Source organism: Zalophus californianus, chromosome 14, assembly GCF_009762305.2.
Source record: "Zalophus californianus isolate mZalCal1 chromosome 14, mZalCal1.pri.v2, whole genome shotgun sequence".
Classification (NCBI taxonomy): domain Eukaryota; kingdom Metazoa; phylum Chordata; class Mammalia; order Carnivora; family Otariidae; genus Zalophus; species Zalophus californianus.
In genome coordinates this window covers 68527449-68547080 of record NC_045608.1, presented here as the reverse complement: position 1 = coordinate 68547080, position 19632 = coordinate 68527449, and the positions used below count along the sequence as shown (strand labels likewise).

Genomic DNA, 19632 nt, shown 5'->3' with positions numbered 1-19632 from the left:
ATCCCTCAGGTAATGCGGGAATTCGTCACCAGGGGAGCGTGGGCGATCCAGGAATGGGAACCTGATCGGGGCCTGGGGCTGGAAAGAAGCCGCCCGGGCTGGCCAGCGAGGGCTCAGGTTGCAGTGAGCAGACTCCCCAGGAAGAGGGGAGGACAGCACGGATGGAGCCCTGCGGGCAGCACACACAGGGGGCTCCCTCCTCCCTCTTTTGGGGGGGAAGAGACGGAAGACTTTGAACCAGCTGGTTAAGACCGGCGCGACCACATGCCTTGGTTTATGCCTGGTGTCCAGGTGTAATTATGGATGGAGCCCCTGGGCCTCTCAGAAGTGCTGGGGGTTTGGATGACCTCTCCTGTGCTCCCCCTTGTTCAGACAGACCTGCAGGGGGTCTCCTCCCCTTCTGGAACTCTGCGTTCAGAACGTCCAGGCTCCTGTCTTACCTCACCTGGACTGGAAACTCAGCTCATATCTCAGGGAGTCTAAGGTACAAAGTCAGAATACAGACGACTTTTCCGCAGCCAAGGGTCCCCAGGTGTGGTGGCCATGCCGTACCACCTGCTACCTCTCCCTGACGCCGCCAGGCCCCCTGCTACTGCACCCATGACAGAAGAGCAGGTGCTGGCCTCCAGCTTACGAGATGGAACAGTCTGAGTCTATGCGCCCACGCCCGTGCCTGCTACCCTCTCACACTGATGAAACCAGCACTGAGTGCTGGCACCCACGGAAGAAGAGACGAAAAGGATCGGAATTAGGCTCTCTGGAGGGATTTTGAGTGGGAAGGCACCGAGGAACAAGACAGTCTTGGATCTCCATGCTTCCCCTCTGCCTTGAAGGTGGTTTCAGGAAGCCCAGTGTATGGGCAGCCAGACCAAACCTAAGCACCGGCTACACCACCTCCAGGGGCTGGGGGGTGGTGGTCTGGGGCAGGAGGAAGAGGAGAAGTCCACACCAAGTTCGAGTCCTCTCAGACACAGAGAGGTCAAAGCACAGAGATGGGTTAAGACCAAGCGTCAGCGCTCTTATCATGGAAACGGGGAGAGGGGGAGGCTGATTAAACATGAAACACCTATAAAAGTATATTGGTCCATTGTAACCATGGAGTACTCACACAAACACACGCAAATCCGGACACTCATCCCTCGCCCCTCGGGTGCCTTTTTATTTTCTATAATTAATCGGGCAAGGGTGGAACTTGGGGAAAAGTTCAAGTGTGGTCAGAATCGGCAGCCTTCTCTCTAGTAATAACCCAGGGGCGGGCGCGGCGCGGCGGGGGCGGGGGCGGGGGCCCGCAGCTGCCGGTGTCTGGTTACCTGAAGCATGTTGAGAAGCAGGCTCCGGAACTTGGTCCCCTCCACCATGAAGAGTGCCATCTTGTCGCAGAGCTTGGCGGCCGTGAAGGCGAAGCTGCGGTCAGACACGGCCTTCTGGTAGATGGTCCGGACGATCTCTCCCAGCATCTCCTCGGAGTTGGTCGAGTTCTGGGCCTCCTCCATGAAGGTGGTGAGCTTGGCATCCACGTCGCTGCTGTTGTTCCGCATGCTGTTCAGGATCTCGATCAACTTGTCCATCTTGTTCTGCTGAGGGTTGGTGGTCTCCACGGCCACTTCGTCCTGGGGGTGTGGGAGACAAACTGAGTCACGCCTGAGTGGAGCCGAGGATACTGCTGGGGGTGACCGGGGGAGGGAGGGCTGCTGCCCCCAGAAAGGACCCAGCCCTACCTTCTTTTTTTTTTTTTTTAAGATTTTATTTATTTATTCATGAGAGACAGAGGAGGAGAGAGACAGAGGGACAGAGAGAGAGAGAGAGAGAGAGAAGCAGAGGGAGAAGCAGTCTCCCAAGGAGCAGGGAGCCCGATGCAGGACTCGATCCCAGGACCCTGGGACCATGACCTGAGCCGAAGGCAGACGCTTAACCATCTGAGCCACACAGGCGCCCCCAGCCCTACCTTCTTGAACCTGAGGTCTGGTCCCTCTGGGAATGCTGACCTCCACCAAGGACCCTCGGGCCCCAGGATCCTCTGCTGACCTTTTTCTTGGCTCCTGTGACATCTGGGGCTGACCCTTCTTGCAAGCTCTAACTCTTACCCAGGACTCCCATATATATTGGCTGTGTCTGTCTACTTGCCTATAAAATGTCTCAAGCTGGAAATGACTTAGTGGGGCTTGTAAAAGATGAAATTAGATAACAAATAAAATATTTTTTTGCAGGAAGGAGGGAGGTATCCAAAATGCCTGCCACCTTGGTTAAAGGCGCCCATGGAATGGCTACCTTGTCTACCAGACTCTTGGTTCCTACAGCCCAAGGACGCTCGTGTTCTCTGGGTAAATATGGCCCTGGTTTTGTGTCCTATGGAGATTGTGCTGGCCTTCTATAACAAATGCTATCTACCAAGGAATCCTGCCATGTGCCACTAAATCGATTGGCACTTCCTGGAAGGAAGTTTCAAACAACAAACTCAACACCCTTAAGAAGTTTCACTGCAAGTGGATCAGACCCGGGCTGGTGAAGGAAGAAAATGGCATCTGACAGTCTCAGAAGTATTTATTCAAAAGCAATGGATTGATGGCCAAGCATGTGATCACCCTAACTGCTGCAATGTAAGATCGGGGTGAAGGGCAGGGTCAGGGACATAAAGTGAGGTCCCACGCTTGCCCTTCTGTTCTCAACAAGGAGAGCTCTAGGCTGGGAGGCACAGACCAGGGTCCTAGAACCTGCCGTCTGCCTCTAGCTATATGGCTCTTGGCAGTGGTTTCACTCTCTGGGCCTCAGTTTATTCACCAGTAAGATGAGGAGGTTAGATGATGTGTCGTTTTCCCTGAGCCCTGCTACTGCCTATGCCAATGTCCTCCTGGTTTAGGAATCCAGGGGGCCTCATCTAAGGGGAGTCCTTAAAACCCATGTATAGGGGCTATGAATCTACCCTTATTCTAGCCCCTCCTTGCCCACCCCACTGCTCAACTATCTGGGCCCCAGGGCAGAAGAGTGGTCTGTACATAAAATAACCACCACCCATGGGGGTCTTTATGCATGTCATGACATTTCATCTTCATGGTCTATCTGCAAGGTGGGTACTGATGAGTCAACTGGGGCTCAGAGAGGTTAGGTGACTTGCCCAAGGTCACCTAGCCAGTCAAAGGCAGAGTGAGCATCAGCTGGTCTGCTGGACTCTCAAGCCCATGTTGTTTCCACTCTAGGACACTGCAGCTACATTTAGTAGAACTGAAGGGAATGTAATGAATAACCCCCTCAACCCTGGCCAGGCTGTAGGAATAGGTCTTAGAAGGTCTTCAGGAGAAGACATACTGGTCACCAGCTGGGAACCACTTCCAGGCTCCCACCTTTGAGAAGCAGGGAAATGAATGGCGCTTTCCTCCTGGACCTCCTCACAACTGCTTGCCCCCCAGGGAGTGGTGGGGTGGGAACTCAGGGCTGCAAAGGGTGCCAGGAGCAGCATCTCCACTTCACGTGCTGGCTCGGGAAGGGCTCTCGCCTGCCTCGTCCTGCCTGAGTGTGGACCTGGACCTGGCTGCTTCGCTTTTTTTTTTTTTTAAGATTTTATTTATTTATTTGACAGAGAGAGAGAGCACAAGTAGGCAGGGTGGCAGGCAGAGGGAGAGGGAGAAGCAGGCTCTCCGCCGAGCAGGGAGCCCGATGTGGGGCTCCATCCCAGGACCCTGGGATCATGACCTGAGCCGAAGGCAGACGCTTAACCGACTGAGCCACCCAGGCGCCCCCTGGACCTGGCTTCTTGGGCAAAAGGTGGAGGAGAGTAGGCGGTCGAGAGGCTGGGGAGAAGCCCACAGCTTTGCGCTCTGCAAAAGCCCCAGAAGTAGGACTCTGGGGAGGGCTGGGGGCAAGTCGGCCTTTCTCAGGAACAGCTCCTCCCCAAGGTGACGTCTCCTGCATCTCTGGCAGGAAGGGGGCCTAGGGTGAGCACAGTGGACCTGAGGCTGCCAGTGACACAGCCCCATCCCTTTGCTAGAGGCTCAGGGACATGTCCTCCTGAATTAGCAAGCCAGGCTCTGGAAGCCAGGGCCAAGGGTAAAGTGAAGACAGAGAGGCTCGGGGCGGGAGGCAGGGGGCAACATTTAAGAAGGCCCTACTCTCAGGGCTGTGTCAATACAGGGTTGGGACCTGTGGAACGCTGGCAGCGGGGAGGAAGGGAGGCCTCCTTAAAGTTTTGTCCCTTAGACCCTTCCCTGGCTGCTGATGGAGAAGAATGGCCAAGCTGAGGCCTGCTCACATTCTGCCCAACTCACCTTTGTTCTCGACCCTGCTGGGGACCGCAGCTGGCCGGCACCTACCTGGGGGAGAAGCGTCCATCCTTCTCATCATACCAGCTCTGAGTTCCCCCCAAATGCCCTTTAGCACTATCAGGGCAGTGTCTGACCGCAGAGAAGGCTGGAGGGAAGACGCAGGCTTTCCCCATTCCCTTCCCACCGCCCTCGGCCACGTGCCCCTTCCTCCCCTTCCCTCTCAGGCTGGGGGGCTGGTGCCCGGTGCCCCCGTGGGCCTCTCGGGGGACCAGAAGGCGAGGAGCTGATATGTGCTGGAGGGGTTCATGCAGACCTGGCCACGGGCCAGCCCTCTGGTGGCCAGGGGTCCCTAAGGCAGTGACGGCCCCCTCAAACCCGTGCCCACCTACCAAAGTGCCTACCTCGCGCTGTCCTCCCTGGTGCAAGAGAACAACAAAAATTCAATTACCGGTACCTTTTCTTTCAGCCTTCGCCGCAGCCTGTCTTTGGAAGACTGGAGCAGGGTAATTTTGGGCCGCTCCCCGATGCGCTCGGGAATAATACTGTCTTTACGCTTTGTCTCAGCCTCCGGACCCCCCGGCTGCTGTGGGGGCAGCCTCTCAGAAGCCAAGGGGGCTGGGGCATCAGGGCTGCGGGGGGGCTCGAGGCCGCTGTGCCCCGTGTCCCCCAGGGCGTCCTCAAGTTTGGCGCTCTCCATGGTCACGGTCTCTTTGGCATTGCGGTGGGTGCCTGCCTCCCCCTTGTCGCCTGGGGGGTGCTTCATGTTGTTGTGCCAGCGCCGGTTCTGGCTGTAGCCGTGATGGGTGGGCCTCCCTGAGGGGTGGGGCACTGAGCCCCCCGGGTAGGATTTCTGGTGGTCCCTGTTGTGTTTGGCACTGCCCGGCTGGTGGTCACCGTGCTGTTGGGGCTTGTTTCCTCCTGGAGGTCTCTGCTGCCGTCTGCGAACCAAAGGGGCAAGAGACACAGAGGGTCACCGGAGGGCTGCTCGGGGTCCCTGTGCCAAACACCAGGACAGCAGTTCACTGAGTTGTTCATTCATTCATTCATTCATTCATTCATTCATTCATGCTTCCTGAGCACCTCCTCTGGGCCAGGCTCTGTGATGGGGCCTGTGGATACCACATAGCAGGAGACAGACAGGTCCCTGTATTCCCGAGGGTTCAGGTCGGTCCTTGAGTTCAAGTGTTATTTTATCCCCTTATTAGAATACACATCAGCACATGTGTGGGGAACCAAATTCAAAGGAGGCGCTGGAGGAGACAGTGAATCCTCCTGACGACCATAGACACCCAGCGGGTACTCTTGAAGCAACTGCTACCATTTTGGGAAGCTTCCAAACATATTCCATGCATGTTCCAGCAAAGACAGATACACAGACCTGTGTCTCGTAACAACTATTCGGTTCATGGATTTTTACCATAATGGCTCTTGTAAAGCTATAGCATTTGTTAAACAACCTTTGTTTTTGTTTTTGTTTTTGGTAGATTGACATTTCTATCCCCAAGTCCACTAACAAAATATACAATGAGAAGTTGTTACGGGCCGAATTATGTGTCTCTCAGCCCCATAATTCAAATGTGGAAGCCCCAATCCCTACTACCTAAGAATGTGGCTGTATTTGAAGAGAGGGCCCTTAACGAGGGGATTAAGTTAATCCGTTAGGCCATTAGGGTGGGCCCCAATCCAATCTGACTGGTGTCCTTATGACAAGAGGAAATCTAGACACAGAGAGACACCAGGGATGCAGGCACACAGAAGAAAGACCGTGTGAGGAGATGGCAAGACAGCCATCTGCGAGGGGAGATGCCCCAGAAGACACTAATCCTGCAGACACCTTAACCTTGGACTTCCAGCCTCTAGAATTCTCAGAAGCTCAATTTCTGTTGTTGAGGCACCCTGTCTTTGGTATTTTGTTATGGGAGTCCGAGCTAACTAATACGAGAGTGACATGTGACTCACTGATTTACTGGACACGCTATTTCGGAGGCAGAGAATATCACATGGACCAGACTTGAGGTGTGCACATGGGATGAACCCCAAACGTTTTGATTTGTGGACTGAAGGCAAGCGAGGGCATGGGAGGGGGCATCCTGGGGACCCTCCGGTCTTGTGCACAAAGGCTGCTTCCAACTCTGGAAAACCTTTCGCGTCCAACCTCACAGTATTTTCCATAGCATGACTTTATATGAAGCGCAGATGGAGAACAAGATGACCAAGAGCCCCTCAAACGTTGCAAAGTTGGTGAAGGAAGTTTGCAGAAAGAAGACTTTACCTTCTAAAGAATGAGGCTTATACCCTCGTCTGTGACCCATGTCTTCAGTGGGTAGAACAGATCTTCACTGCACTGCATTGCATTTTATGAACAAAAAAGGTATTTATTGACTTTGAAACTGTTACTTGTATAAAGTCAGTTTCAATGTTCACTTGATAATGTTGTATCTGTGAAAATTTGGAGGCATCTTGGGTTGAGGCTAAACATATCACTTTCCCATTAAAATAAATGAAAACAACTTTTTTTTTTCATTGAAAATCTTTCCCTACTGGCAGGGTTTTCAAGGGGGAATTAAAGTTGTTAAGTGGGAGACAGGTGTGTAATCTTTTGTTTCCACACAAATGGTAACTAAAAACATTGTATATTAGAAGTAGAAATTAGTATGTTTCTGGAGGGAAATTTGACGATTTGTTACAAGAGCCTCTAGAACATGTAAACCACTGGACCTTGTAATTCCGCTTGTGGCAATTTATCCAAGGGAAATAATCAAAAAACTTGCCTTTGCCTAGTAGGGATGTAGGTACAAGGATGTTCATCATGGCAGTGTGTAACAGTGAGAAACTGAACGTGGAACATTAAGAACATGTTGTATTTTTTTTTTGTTTGTTTGTTTGTTTTTTGTTTTTCGGACAAATCTCATTTTATTTAGGACGGTAGCTGTTTGGTCTCCATGAGCCAACACCACCCCTGGCTGTTGCCGTTCCTCATTCTTGAGGTATAGGGGTGATGACGACTCTAGCTCCTTCCTGCTGGAAAGGGGCACAGATCATGATTTGAGCAATGAAACGGTCTTGCACCCCATTGACTTGACTCTGGTTGATGGAAGAAAGCACATGTTGCAGAATGTGTAACATGGTGCTATTTTTTAAGGCAGATATTTATGTGCCTAGAAAAATCTGGAAGCAGATACCAAAATGCTAACTGTGGTTATCTCTGGGGGATGGGTTGAGGATTCTTCTTTTCTTTTTTGTGTTTTCTAAATGAACATGGATGCCTTTTCCTTTTTCTCTTTTTTTAGAGGGGGTAGGGGCAGAGGAAGAGGGAGCGACAGAATCCCCAGCAGGCTCCAAGCCCAGTGCAGAGCCCCACGTGGCGCTCCATCTCACAAGCCTGAGATTGAAACCAGAGTCTGATGCTTAACCGATCGAGCCACTCAGGTGCCCCAGGGTAGTTGCTCATTTAGTTAAAAAACAAACAAACCCAAACTGTTGAACTCTTTTCCAGAGATGCTGTACCATTTTACATTCCCACCACCAACACACAAGCTGTTTTCAGTCATTATTTCTCTGGGTAATTCCCCTCCTTGACTGTACGGATTCTGAGAACATGCATGTTAGGTACTATATTGTGGACTCCCAGGTCCCAGAAGCTCCTTCTCCTTTTTTTTTTTTTTTCTCCCCCAGCCTATTTTCTCTGTGTGGCTCAGACAGGATCATTTCTATTCTATCTTCTAGTACACTGGTTCTTTCCCTTGTCCCTACATTCTGCTGTGGAGGCCATGCATTGAGTTTTTAATTTAACTATGAAGTTTCATTTGGGTCTTTATCATGGCTTCTGTTTCTTTGCCAAGACCTAATTTTTCATTTGTTTCAAGTGTGTTCCTAACTGTCCTTTGAAGCATTTTTAGGCTGGCTGCTTTAAAATCTTTTGTCAGGTAATTCTAACGTTTCTATCATCTTGGTCTTGGCATCTAGTGTATTTTCTCATTCAGTTGAGATCTTTCTGGGTTTCAGTATGACTAGGAGATTTTTGGTTGAAACCTGGACCTCTTGGGTATTATGTTATGTGAGTCTGGACTTCGTTAAGTCCAGAGTCTTAGAGCGGTTTTAGCGGGCTTCCTCTGACCTTGCTCCAGTAGTGGAAAGGGCTGCCGGGCCTTGTTACTGCCAAGCGGGGAACAGAGGTCAGGTTCCCTACTGGGCCTTCTCTGACACCCCACGGGAGGTCCTCTTTATTGCTGAGCAGGGGTGGGAGTTCTGGCTCCCCACACTGATGCCTCCCTGGCTAGGAGAAGGGTACACACTGTTATTCCCCACTGACACAGAGGGAGGGGTGCTCTGTGCCCCATGGGGTGGGAGGGCGAGTCCCAAGTCCTCACTCAGCCTTTCTGACACCACCCTGGTGGAGCATTTGGGAGCCTCCTCACAGCCCGGTGAGTGTCAACTCTTGGCTCTTTCCTTGGCCTTTGCTTGTGTGAGTCAGGGCGGAGCCTGCTTTTTTTTCAGGGGGGTTTGCCTAGAGTTGAGTGTTACCATCCAAGAGTTTTCTGCCTTGCGAGGCTGCCCCTTTCCTAGTCCTCTGGCTAGAGAGGGCGGGTTTTTGTTGGGGCTTCTTGGTCTGCCTGTGCCTACTGGCATTTCTGGGTTGCTGGCTTGTTTGGCTCCAAGTCTGGGACCTGTGAGGCCAGGAAGAAATCGAGCAAGATACTACTCTATCATTCCTTGGGCACCATGGTCCCCAGCTGGTCCGCCTTCTCTCCAACCTTTCAGAGTCCTCTTATGTTTGTTTTTATATAGAATGTTCAGGGTTTCTAGTTGTCTGTATTTATTTTAATAATTTAAGAGTCACTATAGAAACATCTACGGAAGCCTGGTACATGGTACATGGCATGGGGTCCAGCTGCCTGGGTATTCCCTGGGCCCTTCTCATGAGGCCTGCATGGTATTTTTCATCCTTGATGTCCAGGTTCAATCTCACTGGGTCTGAAGCACATCCCTGGTGCAAAGACCCGCGCTGCCCTGATCCTCGGGTGGAAGAGGCAGCCCCTCCATCTCACACCCCTCACCTCCGCCAGCATGCCTACAACCCTCAGCTTTATTCCCCAGTGGACTCATGCTAAAAACAGGGATCAGCGAGGCACCAATGCTTTAAGTTCTGGAAGACGGTCAGTTTGCATCCACCGAGGGGCAGGGCTCATGAGCACAGGCCCGCAGGCAAGTGCTGGTCCCCGTCCGCAAAGTGAGTCACCGGGTCAACTTCTTTCCAGGATCACCAACCGGCCTTCAGACTGCCCAGACCTAAACCCGGATGCCTGGGCCACAGGTCGGCTCGGAAGCCGGTGGCCCTCACCTGAGAGGCGTAGACCAGCCTCCACCAGGAGAGCCGGGACCTGGGAGCTGGAGGAATTCCATGGCCCTCCCACTCCTCAGGGTGCCACACGCCTGTGACATTTTGTGAATTCTCCCTGTTTTATTTTTCAATGACTTTCAAGTAATTTGCCCTCTCTCCTTCCACTTTCTTTGTTCTTGGAGTATGAGTAATTTTTAAGCCCAGAGAAGAACCTTGGAAATTCCCTGGCAGATAACACTTGATTCTCACGACTTTTCCCATCCTTATTTAGAAAATTTGCGGTGCCTACAGCTACGGCCCAAGGAATGCCCCCAAACGATGGTTGACCAAGTCCTTCCCTGCATTTGTCTTGAAACTGTCTGGCTTCCCACCTGCCATATCAGGGATTTCCCTGTCTCTGCCTAACATCCTCCCTCCTTCCCCCCACAAAACAAAAAGCAAAACAAAACAAAACAAAACTTCTCTCCACCTGGAGGAGGAAGGAGGTACTTTTGACATGGCTGGTGGTCAGGGGCTCAGAAAGAAAGCAGCTAGATCTTGCGGACATTCTCTGTTCTTGCTGGAAATTTTGGGGGGCCTGGAACTCCAAGTCATCCTAGTTTGCAAGACCTTGGAGCCAGCCAGTTCTGTCCATCCAGCAATGACCAGGAATGTCCAGGCTGCTGGGCATTTAGTGGGTGTTCTCAGACCCATTCTGCCTGGGTGGCACTCCTAACGGAGTGCTGTCTGTAGGCAGGAGGGGAGGCCTGGGAGTCCACCCTTATGGGCCCCCTCCTACCTGGGCAGGCAAGACAATGGAGTCAAAAGGAGGGCTCATAGGGGGCTGGATGGCCAATGATACCGGCTGGGTGGGCCCTTGGGCGGGGGGCAGGGGCACAGAAGAGTCAGATACCATTGGAGGCAGCGGGCACGAAGCCTTTTTCTTTCCCTCTTCCTCCTTCCCATTCAAGGCTCTGACTAGTTCTCAGGGCCGCTGACTGCTTGGGACTGGTCTCTGGGTGCAGGCTGGTCAAGAAGTTTTCTTCCCACTTTACAGATAAGTCAACTGAGGCGCGGTGAGGTGAAGTCCCACACACCCTCCGGAGTGTGCCTAGCCTGTCAGCTAGTCCCAGCACCCAGTGCCCACCTCCGGTCTGTCTCCCCTTTGCCCTCAGATCCAGCCATTCAGGAGAGAAGGGCCGAGTTACCACTGAGATCTATTGCGGTGATGGCCACACGAGGCCCACGGCCTGAGCATGGGAAAGGACTGAGAGAGCCCTAGCCACTGGAGCAGACTGGGGGCCGGGCCTCGGCCCCCAGCAATGGAGACCCAGGCTTCCCTGCTCTGGCCATTCACAAATATTTGTCAGCAGTTGCTGGCTGAGCTGGCCAAAACCAGCTCCTCTCTCTCCCCTGCGTTTGTTGGCCCTGGGTTTTGTCCATACCTCCCGGGAGGGGCCAGCTGGCTGCTCACCACAAAACCTGTGGGTTTAGGTTTGCCCTGGCTACGGATGAGCTCCTTTTGCTCCCTGTGGCCAGCCAAGGAAGCCCCTCGTCTCAGATACATGGACGTGGGGGTCCAGGTTTTGGAAACATAGCAGACATGCAGTATTGCAGCCTCGTGAGCAAAAAAAAAGGGCAAAAATCCATCTCCCTGCCTACTCATTATGCTCTAATCTCTCTGGGGAAGTCTTCTCTGGTGGTGGTGGTTGAGGGGAGAGGAATGGCTCAGGAGATAAGATTAATATTCCATTTGTGCCATTGGCAACACCTGCTGTTAGGGAAATAATGCTTTTTTGGGGGGGTGGGCAGAACGGACATTGTCAGTATGCTTTTTCCATCACTCATTTAGTTCATTCTTCCTTCTTCGGGTTCTGAAATCAGATGTCTTGTTTCACTCTAAGACTGCACTCTTTTATTAAAAAAAAAAAAAAAAGGAAAAAAGTTCCCCACACCACAGCTGCATTTTGGGAGGTGGGTGCAGGGAAAATAACTTCAGATTTTGTTTTAAAAAAATGATTCTAACAGCAGTCCAAATGCAGACAAATGTCTCTCTGTTCATTTTTTATTTCATAATTGTTCCCAACTAGATATTCCTAGGGCCACTGACTTATTATGGTTCTCTCAATGTCGGACACTTTACCACATAATTTGTAGGTCTGCTTAAAAATTTCTGAAAGCAAAATTCCTAGGGCAAGTGGTTTTAAAACTATGCACGGGCTCATATTTCTTGCCTTCAGGAAAAGTGATGACTGCTTATTACTAGCTTAGGCACCTCTATTCCTCCCCACCTACACACGCCCTGCACGGGGTCCCACCTTCTGCACCCCAGCCGCGGGGGCCACGCGAGAGCCGGACGGGTGCAGGCGCCAAGGCTCCTCTGCAGCTCTGGGGCTGCTTAGCTTAGCGCAGGCGTGCGGGGCCTGGGAACGAGGGTCACTGCCACACACACACACACACACACACACACACACACACACACACACACACACACACGCCTGCCCCCATCTGCAGAAAGACTGGGCTGCTTCGCAAGGGAGAGTATACGGTTCAGGAAGCCAACGGAGGGAAACACGTCACTGGCTTAACAAAGGGACCAGAATCATGGCGGCCTGTTGTTAACTGAGCACCTACTGTGCGCTCGGGGCCAGATGAGGTAATGGAAATCCACTGGGTCTGTTCTGCAGGACACCCCTCGGCAGGCCTGTCTGGGAGACTGCAGCCAGCTCAGAGCCTGGCTCGGCCACTTCTGGTGTGGGGCTCTGCATCTGTTCCCAGCTGTGTTGGCCCCCAGCTCAGGGGTGGCTGTGAGGATTACGGAGTGACAGCACGACAGTCTCACAGATGACTAAGCCACGGTTCGGAGAGGTTGCCGTTTCCCCTCAGGTTGCCCAAAGAGTGGGTGACGAAGCCTGGGCAGGAACTCCAATCTGTGTTTCCACGCTAAGATGCTGCCTGAAATGCTCTGTGACTGGATTTTGTAGTTACTTGTCTAGGGTCTTACTGCTCTCTGGAGAACCGGGGCACCACCACAGCTCCGACAACCGGACCCCCCGGGAACCCCATTGACATCACGGTGGTGACGGCAGCACGCTGTTGGCTGGCTTTCTGAGTGCCAGGCCTGCTCCCCACAGTGGGTGCCCCTGATGGTCCCTCGAGGAGAGAGCCAGCACGCTTCTGGAACACGCCTGCTGCCTTGGACAAGTCAGCCAAGGTTCTTCCACTCCAACAGGCTCTGGGACTCTCCTCATGCTCAGAGTTGCGAAGAAAATAATTCAAGACTGCCAGTCAAGGCAAAGGTATTCCACTGCATGGATCGAAAGCTTTGGAAACCAGATGTTTACCTGGCCAAAGCGATGCTCTGGAATGGAAACGAGAGGGTCTGACTGGTACCTCTGCCCCCTGAAGGCAGAGAAGAGACTTTTCCAATTATAGAATGCATGAGCAAACGGATGATGAGAGGGAAGGCTGCTTCATTTATTGCTTCGTTAATGAAGCATGTGAGATTCTGCTCTGCCTGGAGGTTAACTGGAGGTGTCAGTGGGCTCGCTCAAGGCCACAGAGCTCCTGGAACACTCTGAGGGGAGCTGGGGCTGTGGGTGACAGAAGCTGTTCAGCTGTCCCTCAGGAGCGTCTCACTACCTCTCCTAATCCCATCTGGGCTCCAAGGCCCAGATCTGCCCAGCAGCCTTCCCCAGCTCCCTGGAGGCCCCTTCCCCCTCGTTCAGACTCCTAATGTGATTACAGCCTGACCGCTCGGTCTATGCCTCATGCGTTCTTCTTGTATGGCCTTACTAGCTTCCACTTCCTTCGGATGGGGCAGAACATTCTCTCTCCCTCCCTCGGGGTCTGGCTGGGCGCTGGACATTCATCCATGCCTCCAGTGAGCCCCACAATGTACCAGGCCCTGGGGACACAGCGATGACGCTGACACAGGGCAATGCCCTCATGGAGCTTAGGATCCATTTGGAGAGACAGACATGAATCCATTAATTATAGAAACAGGTTATCTGGTGACAATCAGGGACAAGAGTCACGAAGGAAAGGAAGCAGAGGATAGCCCAGGGACCTATGACAGCCTGGTCCCGGAGGCAGGACAGACCTCATACTTTGTGGGACCCAGTGCAAAATGACAACGTGGGCCTCTTGTTAAAAAAACCACTGAGAATTTCAAGATGGCACTGGCAGAACACGGAACCCCGAGCGGCCCTCCTGAGCCCTGCCCAGAGTGGCCCCGGAGGACAGAACTGCAAGTGACATAACAAGGGCACAGCGTAACAGTAAAGCAAAACAGGCTAACACACACGAGGCACCGACCATGTGCCAGGCACGGCTTTCTCTTCACCCGAACAGGGGGAGACTATCAGTAACCCCGTTTTACAGAGAGGTCATGAGGCACAAAGAAGGCAAGTACTTGTTGAAGGCCACACAGCTTGCAAGAAGAGGTAGAGCTTGGGTTTAAATTTAGGTAGTTTGACCTTAGAATGTGTGCCCTCAACCACCACGCTCTCTTGCCTCATGGTTTTGAGGCCCGTCAGAGGGTCCGACGGGCCTGGGGCCGCCGGCAACACTGCTGAGCCACTGAAGTCCAAATCCAAATCCAGAGGCTCTCAGGCGTTGGCCAAAGCCAGAGGGGGAAGGGACTGTGGGCTGGTGGCGCGTGGCGGAAGCAGGGCTAGATATGCAGAAGCAAGGGCCGAAGGCTGAGCCCGAGGCCACTGGGAACAGGGAAGCTGAGGCCCGTGGGAGGGGAAGGGGAAAGCCTGGGAGGGCTCTGGACAGAGCCCCAAGTCGAGGTTTGGAAATCCGGCTTCCAGCCTTGGCTCCAGTGAGTCTGGGGAAAACCACAGAAGCCACGTGTGGCCCTTGGCTTTCCATCTGTGCTGGGAACTATCCTTTCCCCGCCAGTCTGCTAGCTCCCGTGGCTGGGGCCTGTGGGGCACGGCTGGGAGGTGGGGTTTTCGGGGTGGCCCTCCGGCTTCACTGCCGCACCCTAGGGGAAGGGAAGGAGGAGTTGCAGGCTCTTGCCACCTTCCTCCATCTTGAGGCAGCACAGAAGGCCATGGAGAAATGGCTTTCTTTGGGGTATGAGTGGGGGGTCCCCAAGTCTCACTCAACTGCTCAGACATTTCTGAGGTCCTCCTCCCAACAGCCCTGGTAATCCAGGGCTCCTGGCCAGCCTTGCAGTGCCGGGCAGCTTTGGCAATCCAGCTGAGCCCCCATGTCTCAGTATTCCCACCTGCAGAATGGGAATACTAAAACCCCACTCAAGGTGTACCCTTAGGTGAGCTCTCCCCTTCTCTGCATTCCTGCCTGGGTCACCAGGCTGGTCAGAAATTACAATACTATCAAGGCCAGGAGAGCATTTGGGGAACAAAAGCACATTATACATATGAGGTATTATTTTTGTTCCAGTGTGAATCAGGCATTCCAAGAATCCTTGGCCTCATGCGTTCTTAGGCAGCGTGATGTCATGGGACGAGCGCGCGGCTGCCTTGGCGGAGTGTTTCCAGGAGAAGGCCCTCACCCTTCTCTCCGGCCTGGCCAAGCCCCGCAGGCACTCAGGTCCGGCTGTGGACCCTCAGTGCGGCCTGCTGGCCAGGCAGGGCACCCCCTGGGCTGCGTGTCTGCGCCGGGCGCTCACTAAGAGGCTGGCAGACATCAGCCATGAATGCTGGTCAAGTCTTAGCTGGGATATTTGATTTTCCAGCTCTAACGACCTGTGGCTAAGCTGGCCCAGTCACGTGACTCAACACCAGGAAGCAAAATCTGGCTCTGGCCGCCTTTTTGGAGGCTCGAGAGTCTGCCAGCCCCACTCACTTTTCCTAAAGAACAGGGGAGGTCCAGCTATGGGTGTGAACTTGCATCACCATGCACCTTCATCCACAAGCCCTCACAGGCACCAACACGGAAGGTGCTCAACCCAAACTCCCAGGGCATTTTCCAAGAAGCAACACACGGCTGTATTTCAAAGTATGGACGCAGGAGCCAGACACCCAGAGTTCAGATCCTGGCTCTGTACTTCTAGCTGTGCAACAGGGGGCAAGTACTTTAACCTCTCTGGGCCTTAGCTTCTTCATCTTTAAAGTGGGGACAGAGTACCCCCATCTCCTCGCGTTTCTGGAGTCCTGAAGGAGCCGAGGTGTTATACTAGTGTTTGCTTGTAATGATAATATGTTGTGGGTTTTCCAAGCAATACAGCTGAATCCATTAGATATTCAGCGGAAGCGATGACTGGGAGCACAGCCACAGTACAGGCAGCAAAGCTGGAGCCATGGGGAAAACAGGCTGTTCCACGTGTTAAGAATCAAAGAAGAAACCCCAAGATGTCCAGCTTCTGGCTTTTGCTCTAATTCTAGCCTCTAAGGGCTGCATCCTGGATTTGATTTCTCAGGATGGAATTCTTCATCACCAAATACTCACACTGTCTTCCCAAGAGAAACACTGCCCAAGGGGACCCCACAGGCTTGGGGGCCACCTCCAATGACGCGGTCACTCCCTGGCTAACACCTGGCCATCAGCATCCACCACAGCTGGCCCGTGTGGCCTCGCTTACCCCATGTGCTGACTTCAGAGCACACTCGGGAAAGAGCCCTCTTTCAGGGCCGCTCCACCATCTCCATGAGGGCTGTGGAATAGCCTTCAAATGGCCACAGGTAGGACAGAGGAAGGGGAGGGAGAGAGAGAGTCTCCTAAGAGTTTTTAAATCCCGGGTGTGACCAACCTCTGAGCCCTTCAGAACCATGGGGAAGGAAGCCCAGAGACATAGCCTGAGCGCACCGAATGGAGAAACTTCCTCACAGAGAGAGCTGTCCCCCCAATTAAGGGGGTTGCCTGGGAATTTAGTGAGCTCCCTGTCACAAGAATCACTGACCAACAGTTATGGAGACCTCTTCTCCCTAACCTGCCCATTCTGCACTTAGCACCTCCTCCAGGAAGCCCTCCTGGGTCCCAGCAGTCATCCCAGGAGTTCTCACTTGGAGAGGCAGCATGATGCAGTGACAACTAGAGAACAGGACACACTGGGCTTACCCTGATTTTGCCCACACATCTAGCCAGGTGGTCTCGGACAAGTTGCCTACCCTCTCCGCCCCTTAGTTGTTGTACCAATCAAGTTGGCCTCCTGATTGGAAAATAGGAGAGAGGCTGAGCTGAAAGGGATGATGGCAGGGCTGGGCAATAAACCTTGTCCGTTCTCCCTCTGCCTCAGCCAGCCCCGGGAGGGGACCTCAGGCCTTCTCGGCCAGCGCTGGGGGCTCCGGGGAAGGTGAAGGAAGATGGCTCCCATATGGAGAGCAGGGCTGCTCAGGGCAGTCCGGGAGCCGATTTGGCTTTGTGTGGCTGCAGAGCCCCGCTGCGCTTGCAGGCTCTCCCGGGAAACACTACCGGCTGCCCGCCCGCCTCACTCCATCAGCCACACATCTCGGCCACCCTCCTGGGATATCATCCTCCTTCACAATTCATTACTGGCATGTCTGCTCCATCCCCGAAGGGCTGTTTTTCCATCCTGGAAGGAAAGGGAATGTGACATGGAGTTAGCTGGAGTAGGGCCTCCCTCTGGCCCCATTTTTCAGCCAGGGCTGGAGGAACTGACAAGTCCACGGCCAGACGTGATGGCAGAGGCAGAGCCACTCAACAGCTTCACACACTTCACGGTCCCCAACCCCCACCCAGCCGTGCCGGGGCACAGCTGCACAGCAGATGGGTTCTGGGGCTAGAATGTTCCAGAGCACAAGGTATTGGTAGCAGGGTGCAGACGGCCTTCCCATTAAACACCTATCCGTCAGCACTCGGTGCACATGCCCAGGGACACTCAGACTTACTCTCCCTAGCTCCCAAATGTGGGGGATCTTGAGGCTTAGCGTAGTGAGTTTAAAATCCATCAGAGACTCTCTCCGACAGCAGAAAGACAACCAGTAAGATGAGAAGGAATGATGGAATTAGGAAATCATTTGGCAAACATCACAATAATAATTGTTTCGGGCAAGAATCATCACTGGAGGCCAGTGGGTGAAAGTTTGAGGAAAAACAGAATATTGGCACAGTCTCAAAGTATCTCCCCTATCTATCAAGCTACTTCTTAATTACAAAGGGAAAACTCGTAACTTTATAGTGGAGAAACTTGGCAGACACTGCCTTTAACCAAGGAATCAAAGTTAACACCACGAGTCATGGGACGACAGGGCAGCCCGAGTCCCCTGGTCCCATGCCCTGAGAAGGACACGCCATCACTCATGTGCCTGGAACCTGAGGGAATACCAGAGAAATCCCAAATGAGGGACCTTCTACAAAAATAACTGGTCATTCTTTAAAAAAAAGTCAATGTCATGAAACACAAAGACTTGGGAACTGTCCCCAGATTTAAAAAAAAAAAAAAAAAGAAAAGAAACCAAAGAGACGTGACGATTGAACATAGCCCAGGATCTAGGATCACTGGAGAAAAACAAGCAAGGGCTGTGGATAATAGCATCAAGTCTATGCTGGTTTCCTGATCCTGATTATTGTAATGCGGCGAGGGCAAAGTCTTCATAAAGAAACACCCTGTGAAGTACTTAGCAGTAAAAAGGCATCATTTTGGCAACTTTCTCTCAAACAGGTCAGAAAAAAAAAGTATATGAGGGGGAGAAACATAAAGCAAATATGTTAAAATGTTAATATCTGGGCCAAGAACCTATGACAATTCTTTGTACGATTCTTGCCACTATTCTGAGTCTGAAATTTTGTCAAAACAAAGTTTTAAACACACGAGTAGGATTCGGTTGGGAGGGAAGAGGTGGAGAGGGCATTCTAGAACAAACAGGAGACTCATCAAACACAAGGTGGCATTTTTTCTTCAGTCAGTTTCATATGTAAACAACCCCGGGAAGTAACAAATAAAACACCAAGAAACTGACCACAGAGAATCCTGCCCAGCAGCAGCTAAAACTGCAGAGCCCCCTCCTCACACAGGGATGGTGGCGCTGGAGGTGAACCCAGAGCTCATTGTGCATTTGTGTCCTTGAGACCCATAGGAAGTCCTTAATGGAAGTCAAGTGTCTGAGCAGAGTCTGAAGGGCAGCCAAACTCCCATATGCTGGGGGACATGGGCCTACGAGGACTCCGTGCACCATCATAAACTAGTTCCTTTGCCCTTTTGGATAAACTTGCAGGGTCAAGCTTCCCAAAGCAAGACTCTGTTCCCCGGGGTGGGCCTGCATGTCACCCGCCAGGAGACCTAGTCCCTCAATGAGTGGGAAAAAGGATGTATTTTTATTCTTCTTCTTTTTATACCTGTGGAAACTGAGGCAGTTTAGTGGCCTGGCTGCAGCCTCGCTCAGCTTTTTAGCTTTGAGAACTCCTCTCATGGTAATACATCACCTTGCAAACATCCCTAGCAGCTTAAAGAATATTTTGTTATTTTTGACAGTATACAATAAAGAAGTTATTTTACGTAAAACGTGTTTTTTTTTTTAAAGATTTATTTATTTGAGAGAGACAGTGAGCGAGCACGCGCGGGCGAGTGCACAGTGCGAGAGGTAGAGGGAGACGGAGAGAGAATCTCAAGGAGACTCTGCGCTGAGTGCTGGGCCCGACTCGGGACTCGATCTTACAACACTCAGATCACAACCTGAGCCGAAACCAAGAGCTGGTCACTCAACCGACGATGCCACCCAGGCGTCCCTAAAACATGGTTTTTATATTGATATGTTATTGGGAGTAAATTATAAGGTTCATGTTTAATATGATCTTTAAGAACATCCACGAATAAAGACAAAATTTGACCGTCCCCCACTTATCAAGTGATGCCCTTCTCCTCCGTTTATTTTTACAAGTGAGTTATGAAAGCAAAAGCATGATTTTCTACAGAGAAGTTTCAAAATGCCATACTACCATTACATTGTGGCTTTGGCACCAGATACACGTTAACATGTAGGCTAGTCTTTGACTATATAAGGCAGAAAAAGAAACAAAAGGCGAAAACTGATCTCGTGGCCCATTGTTTGGAATTCTTGAATTTTATGTATGTTTGTTTGTTTAAAATAAAAATCACCTGGTTACGGGATGCCTAGGTGACTC

General features: G+C 52.1%; 1 protein-coding gene across 8 annotated transcripts in view; it reads right to left on the bottom strand.

Annotated features, from left to right (window-relative positions):
- CTIF (cap binding complex dependent translation initiation factor) overlaps positions 1–19632 on the bottom strand; it is a 288471-nt gene that overhangs the window by 86872 nt on the left and 181967 nt on the right. For 6 of the 8 annotated variants that reach the window (XR_003516957.2, XM_027576486.2, XM_027576492.2 and 3 more), the window contains 2 exons: positions 4705–5194; positions 1311–1610 (listed from right to left, as the gene is read on the bottom strand). Coding sequence is in view for 7 of the 8 variants with exons in the window: in XM_027576486.2 (XP_027432287.1) it covers positions 1311–1610; positions 4705–5194 (790 nt within the window). In the remaining variant the exon portion in view is untranslated. The remainder of the gene's footprint in view (positions 1–1310; positions 1611–4704; positions 5195–19632) is intronic. The other 2 variants (XM_027576491.2, XM_027576493.2) reach the window with 1 other exon arrangement.